This window comes from Mytilus edulis, chromosome 6, assembly GCF_963676685.1.
Source record: "Mytilus edulis chromosome 6, xbMytEdul2.2, whole genome shotgun sequence".
Classification (NCBI taxonomy): domain Eukaryota; kingdom Metazoa; phylum Mollusca; class Bivalvia; order Mytilida; family Mytilidae; genus Mytilus; species Mytilus edulis.
This window is the reverse complement of record NC_092349.1, coordinates 50,573,203-50,585,784: the sequence shown is the minus strand read 5'-3', so window position 1 is coordinate 50,585,784 and position 12,582 is coordinate 50,573,203. Positions and strand designations below refer to the sequence as shown.

Sequence of the window (12,582 nt, the reverse complement as noted above, 5' to 3'; positions counted from 1 at the left end):
TAAAATTACAAAGTTAAAAAGTGATTTGTTGATTAAAGTTCAAAAGATAGATGGTCATTCAAATGTATTACAAACAGAATTTATCTTATGTATACTGGTAAAATCCATGCATGAAAATATTTTCAAGTGTGAAGTTTATTTAAAGCACTTTGAATGGGTAAAGTTTATTTTCAGCACTTAAACAGGAAATAAGAGAAATAAAATTGTATTTTTATATTTCAGTTCCCAGGTGTTGTTTTCAATATCACAGAAACTGATCCAAAGACAGTTAGCTAATTACACAGACATTCTCAAATGGCTTCGTGAAATCCTCGTCTGTCGTAATATCTTCCTGAACAAAAACAGTGCCAATGCTAACATTGGAAATAATAAAACTATTTGCATACATATCAAATTAGAGGTGAGTCATAGAAATTTGTTTTGTTATGGTATTTTTGCTAATTATAATTTCTAGAAATAATTTACATGTGGTTTGGAATAGGGACTGGACATTTAAATTTGTTTACATTCAAAAATGTTTGATATCATGAAGAAAATGTGTTATTTACAATTTTAACTTTTTGTATTGATGTGGAAAAGAGGGACGAAAGATACCAAAGGGACAGTCAAACTCAAATCTAAAATAAACTGACAATGCCATGGCTAAAAATAAAAAAGACAAACAGACAAACAACAGTACACATGACACAACATAGATAACTATAGAATAAACAACACGAACCCCACCAAAAACTAAGCCTTAGGGTGATCTCAGGTGCTCCGGAAGGGTAAGCAGATCCTGCTCCACATGAAAAGTTTACGAGAGGAGGAAGATACCATTGTTTTAATAATATTGTAACTAATAAGTCTAAAATGACAAAGCCATGGCAAAAACAAAAAAAACAACTAAAAGACATACAACAGTTTACAAAACACATTAGGGCTATTCCAGAAAAAATGTATAGGGGGGTCGGAAGGCACTTTTTGTCAGCACCCGCCACCCAGACAATTGTAATTGAGACTTATAGTGCATTATAGTGTGAAAAGTTGCTCTGCTATCCATCACCCATGTATTATTAATATAATGTGCATTCCAACCCCCTATTCATTTTTTTCTGGAATAGCCCTTACAGAGAACTAAAGGCTGAGCAACAAGTAAAGTTGAGAAAAATGTAATAAGAACATGCACTAGACAAATTAAGAGGTGAAAGTCAAGTTAGTTCAAGTTAATTGAGCGAAATGTATATTAATGTTATTTAATATATTAAAAAGTTGCCATTAATAATACTCATGTGAATACAGTAATAAAGAAATTTTTAAAAAATCAAACAATTCACAGCTACTTTACATGTTCATGAGATATACAACAATTGCAGAAAAATAAAATTACAGACATGTATGTTATTCCTTTACAGGTTGTGTTTTTCATGTATTTATGGAGTATAGATATTGACGCTGTATTGACAGCCATGTCATGTTTTAGTTTATTATGTGAAGAAGCAGATATCAGATGTGGGGCGGATGAGATGGCAGTCACACAGATTTTACCAAACTACAATGTATATGCTGATTTAGCCCAAGCCAGTACTGTATTAACTACAGGTCAGTGCATGCATTTTATTATATTTTAAATATTGACCAATTACAACCACTAAGTTTTTTCTCGCTTTGACAGAGTCAAAAATCTAGACAAAGGTATGCTGTTTCCGGTGTTGGCGGCGGCAGCGTCAACAATGTATTAGTCGGCCCCCTTAGTCATGGTCTATTGGCTTTGAAAAGTTTGCTTCGTTAACATGTATTAGTTTGTGATTAGTTCAGTTCAAGGGGAACCATTAGTGGTAGGCCAATGTTAATTGGTTTTCAGTTGTATAAGCATTTATAGCACATCTCATTTCCATGGAGAATATTTGGCTCCGCCCCCTCAATCATGGTCTTTTGACTTTGAAACTTTTGCTTAGTTTACATGTATTAGTTTGTGATTAGATCAGTTTAAGATGAACTGCTAATAATTAGTCAATGATATTTTATATGCAAATTGATTGGCATTTGCAAATATTGTTTCCATGGAGATTATATAGCCCCACCCCCTCATCATGGTTCATTGACTTTGAAACTTTTACATAGTTTACAAGTTAATGTTTGTGTTTAGGTTTGTTTAAAGGGAATGACTTATAATAAGTCAATGGTATTTGGTATGCAGTTGTATTAGCATTGGCACATCTCATTTTCATGGTGATTTTTTATCCATGTACCTTCAGTCATGGTTCATAGACTTTGAATATTTGCATAACTTACATGTTAAAGTATTGCTAATGTAATTTCAACATTTCCATTAATATCAAAATTACAAAAAGGCGAGACATATCATTGTTATAACAGTTTATTTTTTACATCACGACGGAAAGCAATATAACATTTTCTGGTGTTACAATAATTTTTGAGAATACTCACCCCTCCCCTTTTTTGCTAATCTATAAAAAAAACCTAAAAATAAAAATGAAAATGCATAATTTTATCATCTTATATGTCAGAAATTCTTGTGAAAAATGGATAGTAAACTATTTGTACCTCTACCCTAACAGTTGAATAACAATACAACTTACTATAGGCAGCTGTTTTAGCCAGTTTAGCAGTATCTTCAGCCAGGCTAATATCTCTGCTTTGACTTTTTTCTCCAAAACTTACACTCAAAACTTTAAAAACCAAACCACGATATATATGTTATATAAAAAAGAAATGTGATATGATTGCTAATAAAACAACACTCTACAAGAGACCAAATTAGGTAGAAGTTAGCAACCATATGTCACTATACAGCCCTGAATAATTAGCAAAACCCATACCACATAGGAAGCTAACAAATGTAAAACAATTCAAACAGGAAAACTTTTTAAGTCACTTTATATATTATCTATATTCCACTATTATAGGTAGAGCTGCTCTACAGAAAAGAATCATGGCCTTACTCAGGAAGATAGATCAGCACACATCAGGTAATTCACAAGCCTGGGATGACACTCACAGAAACTGGGATCTCATCACACAGTACTTAGAGACCTTCCCTAAAGATCCCAAAGTCAAAATGGAGGAATGCCAAGCCCCAGGACTTGGAGCAAGTAATCCAATAAAGAGGAAACCTCCACACCATGCCAGCACTGAACATGAACTTGAGGTAGGCTGTTGTCATGATATGAATTATGTTCGTTTCAGCTTCAGTTCTTGAGGAAGTTTAAAATATGGCATCTGTTCTATTTATAATGCTGATGCAATTATAATTTGCAACATGTTATGATGAATACAGCAGCAATTTTACTTCGTACCAAAATGTGTCTGTCTTAACTATTGTTATGATAAACAAATTTAATTTAAGTTATGTTGGAATTTTGTTTAATTTGGAGAAAACTTCCTAATTTATGTTTTTGTGGATCAATATTTTTCATTGGAGATCAATTTTGTTGGATTTTTATGCCTTATTTATGGGCATTATGTTTTCTGGTCTGTGCGTCCGTCCGTCCGTCCGTCCGTTCGTCCGTCCGTCCGTCCTTCAGGTAAAAGTTATGATCAAGATAGTTTTTGATGAAGTTGAAGACCAATTAACTTGAAACTTGGTACACATGTCTCCTATGATATGATCTTTCTAATTTTAATGCCAAATTAGAGATTTTACCCCATTTTCACGGTCCACTGAACATAGAAAACGATAGGGGCATCTGTGTACTATGGACAAATTTTTTTGGGGGGTATAGGTTACACACAAATTTAAATGTTCCACCAAGTATAAATTTTATTTTTGCTTGTTTGCTGACTTTGACCAAACCTTGAAATAAATATTCATTAAATAGAAAATGTTAACCTCAATCCACAAAAATTGGTATCCCCATTACTTAAATCATTTATTTACATTTTATATTTCAGGACCAATTAAATGAATGGGCTAACATGACAGGATTTTTATGTGCTCTTGGTGGAGTTAGGCTACAGAATAAACCACACAGAATCAGTGCTACAAGTATACCCAGTGGTTTAGACTCTAGAAAGACCAGTTTAATGCAGAGTTGTGGAGATTCTCAGTATTGCCCTGTCACACAGTAAGTTTATAGTCACATATATATAATGTATATGCTGTAAACGTTTTTTTTTCACAAAGTTTAAATTTAATGATTTTAATGATCAAATCCATTTGTGATGTTTTCTTTTCATGATTTTCTTGCCTTTAATTCTAATCTTCTTTGATGATCAAATTTATCCATGGGTATTTTTTTTAATTCATTAGATACCAATTTTCATGGAATTCAGGGGTAAAGGTAAACAACAAATTTAAGTGTTCATCATTGTATAATTTTCTTTTATTTCTGCTTATATTCAAACTTCAGAATTTTTTTGGAACTAAATGTCTATAAAATCTGTTTTTTAGGATTCCACAAAACTGGTTATCCATGAAAATAAATGAATCCCTGGTATTAAACAAATGACTTTACAAAAACACATGCAACAGAGAAATAACATACCTGCCAACTTTTCAAAATGCCCATGGGGGTTTTACCTGAAAGATGGTTCTTATAGTCCTACAAAACCTTCAAGGGGGCCTTCAAATATATTCTAATGTGGTTTTTGGTTTCTTCATGCTTTAACAAGCTCATAGCCATTGTTAAATGAATTGTTTTCTTTAAAATAGTGGACAAAATTGCTCTTACAAAATTTCCACTTGGGAGCCTCCATAGGGGAAATCCCTGCAAATAGTGACTGTTGGTGGGTATGAAATAATAGTTTATGAAAAACTCCTCTGGGAATAGTCAAAAAGTTATAAAATACAGTATTACCAATTGATCTAAACACTTATTCCTTACTCTCTTTGTTTTTCAGGTTCATCAGTAATTTACTGAAGTTATTAGTTTGTCAGAATGAGAAGTTTGGTGCTCAGATACAGAAACATGTAAAGGAGCTGGTTGGTCATGAACTGAACCCAGCTCTATTTCCCATACTGTTTGATCAAATCAAAGTTTGTGTTGATAAATTCTTTGATCCATCTGGTCAGGTAAAGATATTTCTCAAATTCTTCGTCAATTTATCACTTTCTCCACCCGTTGTATAAAAAGATTTAATCTCAATTCTTCATTGGTTAAAATCCGATTATGACGTCGAATTTTCTTGCTTTTCTCTGAATTTCCTATTATGACGGCATGAATAAAGGCGACCATGCCTGATGACGTCACATAGGAAGAACACATCTTTTTGCAGATCATTCGAAAAGAAGAAATAAGTTTGCCTGCATATTGTTTAAAAATCATTAGAGAAACAGATTCCACCACCAAATCTCGTATAATTCGATATTTATCCACTCTCGCCAGTTAAATTTTGAATATTTAAAATGCTCGGCGAGCCTCATGTTTAAAATTGGAAAATTTAACTGTCTTGAGTGGATAAATATCGTATCACACTCGGTGCAGTGGTAGAATCTATATTTCTATGTGTGGGATTTTATTGAAAAAGTGTATAAATTTGGACAGGGAATCAAAAATAGCAGAATAAAACAAAGGTTCAGGAGTTTCCTTTTAATGAAATTGTTTAAGATCTGAGATGATAAAATAAAGTTCTACAGTGTTTGTTCTATTTTATTATATGAAAGAAAGAACATTATCTTGTATAAAGAAACATTTGATATATATGTTTCAAGTTTGAAAAAAGAGATTTTCAAATATGCTGTTGAAACAGAAAGGATCAAAGGACTTTTAGAGTGCTTTTATAAAATGACTGCAAGACAATTCAACAGATCAGGTAGATTAGACCTCAGACTTTTAACCATGTAGTTGAATATGGTTCTTTTTTTCTGCAATGCAGACACAAATCAATTAACTTGCTTATATATCTAGATCAGTCTTCATGACGAGTGTCAGCCCAGGCTGGTAAAATTGCTCTCAGGCCTGTGAAAATCAGACCTACAGGCCAACAGAATCTAACTAAAAATTTTCAAAAATTGAGCTGCGGGCCTGTAGATTTAGCAGTTAAGCGTGAAGACAGCTAGATAATGCAGATTTTTTTTATTGCAATTGAATGGATTATTTTTGCACAATGGTGATATACATAATTTAATTTTTTACCCACAATTTGCTATTATTTCCATGTTGATTTATTTATTACAGGTAATAGTGACAGACCTGAATACTCAATTTATAGAAAATGTCATATTCATCATGAAAAACATCTTAGAAATCAAAACAGATCAGCCTTGTGATAATGTGGGTGTTACAAGTATTGAATCACTCATGTTAGCTATTGTCAGGTATGTTACAGTTTTAATAGAATACTTTAAATTCAAAAAAATGAAATGTGTATTTATTACTGTGAATCACTGATCTCTGGTAAAAATCTGAGATCTATTTAATAGGATTGCAATTTTTTTGTGAAGATAAACAACCACTGAAAATATGAAAGCAAGTTTTTATTGTTGCAAACTTTTTTTTTGTCTCATTTTTTTTGCATTAATTCTGAATTTACAGTACTTGAAATAGGTCATCATATATGGATAGATATTATATAAAAGAATAAACAACCAAATAAGGGAGCTTTGGACTGGTAAAACATTTAGTGAAATAAAATAGTATTTATTTGAAACAGGTTAATTAATTTCATTCGATGAATTAGACACAAGAAAAACAAACTTATGAATTCTTTTCTATTCAAGGAAGGGAGGGGCCTCGGTGGCCAAGTGGTCTAAGTAGTACTACTACTGTATTCACTAGCCAGTCAACACTGAGGCTGTGACTTCGAACCCCGATCGTACGGCTGCACTCGACTCCAATCTTTATTGTCTAGAATTGTCAGTTTTCCTATCGGAGGTCTGTGGTTTTCTCCAGGCACTAAGGCTTCCTCCACTTATAAGTTCAAAGTTCTTTATTTTCCAATTAAGGGCCCCTGACGGGACATAATGACAACAATACACAATACATTCGGATTCTTAACACATAAACATTAAGATAAAATTAAAATTTCAATTCACATGAAGAGAATATGATATCATAGAATATATATACATGTATCATATAAAATGTCACATCATAAAACAATTGTTATTGTTATTATTTATAAGTTATTTTAGTTCTCTCAAAGTTTCATATCTTTGATTTTTTTCTGCCATGCCAGAGTGCCAGCAAAAATAAATAATTTATTAATTCACCACATTGAATTGAGAATGGAAATAGTTTGCTAACAGAGGTCCACCTATAAAAACTGACTGCCACGAAATAGTCCAAATTTGGCGCTTAAAAGTGGTGTTAAAACACAAACAATCTATAAATCTATTCAAAAGGTATGTCAGACATCTAGATTCAACAGTTCATGCCATACAGATAAAGATCAAGCTCTGTCAGTTGGTAGAAACAATGATGCAGAGGCGGGACGACCTCACATTCAGACAGGAAATGAAGTTCAGGAACAAATTGGTGGAATACTTAACTGATTGGATCATGGGGAATTCCCACCAGGTCAATATCGGGGACATTTGCAGCATGTCAAGGTAACAGAATATGGAATTGTGGGACATCTTTTCCTCTTCCTGATCATTTATATCATTGCTGGTCAGGTTAATTTTGTCTGTGCATGTTGTCATTTCTGTTTTTCAAATGTTAGCTGATTTTAAAAATGACTGCTGCTGAGTTTCCATTAAAATCTGTATCATCTATCCTGGTTGTATGCAAATCTCATTTTGTGTATAAAAACTGATAAAAATCATATTCTTGCTTTGTTTTGGATTTGCTTGCCTGAAACTAATGATATTCCTCTTATATTTGAGAATGGCCTTTATTTTCTTTAGGGGTTAAGTAAACATCAAAACTGATAGTGTTAGTTTTGGTTTAAGTTTTTTGGTTAAAGTTTTTGTTCTAGGTAGTTTCTGCTGAAGTTTTAGTCCAATCAATTTTAAACTTAGTACAAATGTTCCCTATGATATGCTCTTTCTAATTTAAATGCCAAATTAGTTTTTTTGACCGCAATTCCACAATCAACTGAACATAAAAAATTATAGTGTGAGTGGGGCATTCCTGTACTATGGCCACATTCTTGTTTTTCAATGAATAAAAATTGAACATAAATGCTGTCTGATTTTATTCTAATTTTTAGTTGTAATTACAAGTACATTTATTTTCATTGATACAAAGTTTTGTTGATTTCATTGATATTCGAAAACTGATTTCATGGTTTTAAGGTGGTACCTAACACTACCGGGAGATAACTCTGTAAAGTCAGCTAAACGCTTTAATTACGTTGTGTTGTAAAAGGAATATTAAGCTTCTCAATGATCAAAATAGGTGTTTGTCAAACTGCTATATAACCAGTGTAATTTTTCTGACAAAACGGTTGGTTAAAACTTTTTGAAATTTTTATATTTTTGTTAAAAGGTAAAAGTAAATACTTTGATAAAATTTTATGAAAATTAAACGGGCCAAATGAAATTTAGTGGAAGTGTTGGGTACCACCTTAACTGTATACAAACCTATTGAAATTTGTTAAACATAGAAGTTTGTTGTAAACTTTACCCACAAAATGCTCAAAAATAAGAATTCCATGAATAATAATGACTGTATCAATAAAAAGTTTTGCTGAACGGGTGCCACTACCACTGTATCCAGACAAAAGAAACAAAATTCACTGTAGCTCTAGCCTATTTGTATGTAATTCTGTTGTGTTCATGCTGTTCCCCACATTTCTTTAATATATTCTTTTGTTGCTGTTTTATCTATTAAAATACATTTGTATATTATTATTTATTTGTGTAATAGGAATTGGTGTTTAGCTGGGATATTCCTGTTTATTGAAAAAATGTAAAACTGAATTATAAAGCAGACTTCTTTTGGTCTCCAGTAGATATTTGTCCCAGTGAAAATCAAACCTCATCTCCTTACTTTTGTAAATGATTTTTATGCACACAAAATGTGTTTCTAGATCCTTGAAAATAATATGCGATTTCAAAATATGTTACAGTACAACTATTTTGAAATGTCAATTATCTTTTTCATTATTGTCATTTTATGATAATGTAGGATCTTTATTAAGGAAAAATAGTCTGAATTATAATTTTATGACAGTTGTTTTTCATCACATCAAGGTTTCATATGATTTTTACTACACTAATAAAGCGTCCTTTAATCTTCAATTTATTTTGATTGTAACTGGGGCTGTTTACATCAAAGCTAATTTTTGTGCCTTCGTTGTGGCTTGTAAGCAAACATTGGTTTCAATTCATTAATTGTATTTAATTCCATATCCTCATACATTGGCTTTGACATGTTTGATGTGGCAAGGGGTCTTGGTTTGAATTATAACACCTTAGCTTAGAAGTTTGAGAATTAAAAAAAAATTGCTGGCAAAGCCTTTTCAAAAATATATACATAAATGTTTTCTAAATTTTTGAAAAAGTAAACCATCAGACATTGTTTGTCCTACAGAACCAGACAGACATCAGAAATTCTACTTTATCTTTAAGCATTGTTTGTCCTACAGAACCAGACAGACATTCGAAATTCTACAGTATCTTTAAGCAGGAATATCCGAAATAAAAAAAAATTAATTAGTCCCATATATATGTACCCGTTTTATTTCTTTTTATGATGGTGTTCTTATTTAAAGTCTATTTAGTTTATTTTGTGTATTTTGTGTTGTTATCTTTGTTGCCAGGCGACCAACACGAACAGCTATTCAGAGAATCATCCATTCGAATCAAACAACCAATCAGAATTCAAATAAAGCTCCCACGCCTTTATTTCTGAGATCACAAACAGATGTGTGAGTATCAGTCGGACAATTTAATAGTTCAACGTCAGTGTTGCTTTCAAATTTAGAAGGGATAAAGTTTCGAGTTTTCCACACTCGCACCTTTTTCAGTTACCATAATTAAACCTCTAGATTTTGAATTTTAACATGAGGAATATTACATGTATAAAGTACATTATAAATTTTACACCTTTCCTATATTGCCTATATTGCTTACATTAAAAAAAATATTTTGATTTTAGTGTTTGGCTAAAAAAAAAAAAAAAGCTATAATGTGTTATCAAAAATTACTTTTGATATATTTGTCATACACTTATCAACACAACTTGAAATAAAAAAAGAAGTTGAGGGGTTTATGCATTGTCATTTTACTAGCAAAAGTAACGTAAGAGTGTCCTTAAATGATTATTAAGGTGGTACCTAACACTACAGGGAGATAACTCTGTAAAGTCAGCTAAATGTTTTAATTACATTGTGTTGTAATAGGAATATTAAGCTTCTCAATGATCAAAATTGGTGTTTGTCAAATTGCTATATAACCAGTGTATTTTTTCTGACAAAACGGTTGGTTCAAAAAATTTATAAAATTTTTATATTTTTGTTAAGGTTTCAAAGTAAATACTTTGACAAAATTTCATGAAAATTAAACAAGCCAAATTAATTTTAGTGAAATTGTTGGGTACCACCTTAAAACAATAAAAAGATGAATAAAGTGCAAAATATTTGTTCAAATTTCTTAACTTGGCTATGAAATACATCATCTCTGTATTACGTTTGAATTCAGAACTAATTATAAATCATTAACATTTATCAACTGTTTTTGGATGACTTGAAGCTTTTTTTCACATCGCTTAACTGCTTTATTATGAGATAAACTTTTGTTGTTTATGCTTAGTTTAGTTATGTGCATGTTGTCTTTTTTCTACGTGCAAGCTTATTTTTGACATTACTAGTTTATTTCTGTATCCTGTATCTTTTAATGTTTTTTAAGTCTTTATTTAAATTGTTTCTGTATTTTATTTAAAATGTTGTATTATATTTCTTTTTTTAGAAAAATTTTAAGTAAGTTTTGGGCTGAAAACAATCTTATAAATTATGATACATTAATATATGACAGAAGTAAGGCAGATATATTAACCCTTTCCTCCATAATGACGCTTTTTGACGCCACCCTCTTTACTCCATAATGACGCCTTTTGACGCCTGTGTAGTACCTCACTTGAAACGCTTCGACTACAAAATATCTGCATCAGATTAAAAAAAAATTAGTATCCAATATGAAAAGGACATTCATAAGTATATCTGATTTGAGTTTCATTGATGAAATATTCATTTTCACAATGCATTAATACTTTAAACCTGGTGAATTTTTTTTTATTAAAAAAATCCTATGCAAATCAAGTATGTAAGGAAAAAAAATCCATGGAGGAAAGGGTTAAGGAAGAGTACATATTAGGTCAATACAAATTCGAACTTTGCTTTGTAAAAAAAGAGTATGATATCATTCCAGTACAGGCAACATATTTCGTGAAAAGCATTCTTCTTGAAAATCTGAAGTTATGAAAGCCAAATACATAAAATCTTAGATGGCCTTCAAAGAACAAAGACATCCTTCTAAGGTCAACATTGCAACCTTATTTTAGAGCAATGATTTACTTTGATAAACTAGAATTTTACAGATGAAAAAAAATGTGTCTTTTAAGTGCATCTCTTCCTTTTAAAACAGCTAGAAGGAAATTGATGAAGTTTACACGTTTCTCTCACATTTTGTCACATTATATCCAAAAGAATGACATCAGGGCTATTGGTCATAAAACTGACATAAGTACCCAAGAGTACACAATTTTTTGTTTGAACTATGAGTCTGAGTATGATTTTCAACTCAAAATTGTTATAACCATTAGGCCTTGTTTTGTCGTCATAAAAATTTGAGCATGATTATCCTACTAAGACTCGGGTATGAACCAGTCAAAATATTGGATCTGCTGCTTCAATCACAATTTTTTTACTCAAAAGTACTGAGTATAGTTATATGACCAAGAGCTCTGGTATAAAAATGTTTCTGTGTAATGATTCATTAGCTAAAAAATATATTTTATGTAAATTTCATGACAATTTTCTAGAGATTTAGACCAAGCAAGTATGGAAGCAGTAGCTGCTTTGTTAGCTGGACTACCTCTACAGCCAGAGGAAAGTGATAGAGGAGATCTGATGGAGGCTAAATCTCAACTCTTCCTCAAGTGAGTCTGAATATGCATTTAATAATTATACCTGGGTATTCAGCTTAGCAAAGAATAAAATAAAAATTCAAAATTGAACAAAAGTCTGATAGGGATTAAAAACCAGATTTCTAGAATTATCTTTGGATAAAAGTGATAAAGATTTTAAAATGTTTAAAGCTCAGCTTTTCTGTTTTACATATCAATACTGAAAATATACAAGTTCACATGAAATCATTTGCTTCAAACATTGAAAGTTAAAAACATGTATCAAATGTTAAGGGAGAGTTGTTCTTTGAATAATTGGTTATGTATAATATTTCACTGGATTTAAAAATATTTCTCTCACATGCAGCAAGTATGAGGGAGGATAGGAGGGGTCCTGATCCCGAAATCCCGGACTTAAAAAAACGAAATCCCGAGGTACCGAATTTAAATAAAGTAAATCCCGACGTCCCGAAATCCGAAAAAAAGGATTCCCGGATCCCGAAAGGGTCAATCCCGAAATCCCGAGCTTAAAAACACCTGATCCCGGAGTCCCGATAAAGGTCCTATCCCCCCTCAAGTATGTCAATAATTAAAATTAGATATGTGTTCGTTCTAATGCAATCATGCTTAA

The 12,582-nt window shown here is 31.7% G+C and overlaps 1 protein-coding gene across 29 annotated transcripts in view; it reads left to right on the top strand.

The window, feature by feature from the left end:
• Window positions 1-12,582, top strand: part of LOC139529118 (neurofibromin-like) — a 74,591-nt gene that overhangs the window by 17,672 nt on the left and 44,337 nt on the right. For 18 of the 29 annotated variants that reach the window (XM_071325405.1, XM_071325402.1, XM_071325403.1 and 15 more), the window contains 9 exons: window positions 223-400; window positions 1,395-1,581; window positions 2,910-3,151; window positions 3,895-4,067; window positions 4,843-5,014; window positions 6,120-6,259; window positions 7,286-7,492; window positions 9,649-9,756; window positions 11,868-11,984. In XM_071325405.1, coding sequence (XP_071181506.1) covers window positions 223-400; window positions 1,395-1,581; window positions 2,910-3,151; window positions 3,895-4,067; window positions 4,843-5,014; window positions 6,120-6,259; window positions 7,286-7,492; window positions 9,649-9,756; window positions 11,868-11,984 — 1,524 coding nt within the window. The remainder of the gene's footprint in view (window positions 1-222; window positions 401-1,394; window positions 1,582-2,909; window positions 3,152-3,894; window positions 4,068-4,842; window positions 5,015-6,119; window positions 6,260-7,285; window positions 7,493-9,648; window positions 9,757-11,867; window positions 11,985-12,582) is intronic. The other 11 variants (XM_071325418.1, XM_071325422.1, XM_071325419.1 and 8 more) reach the window with 1 other exon arrangement.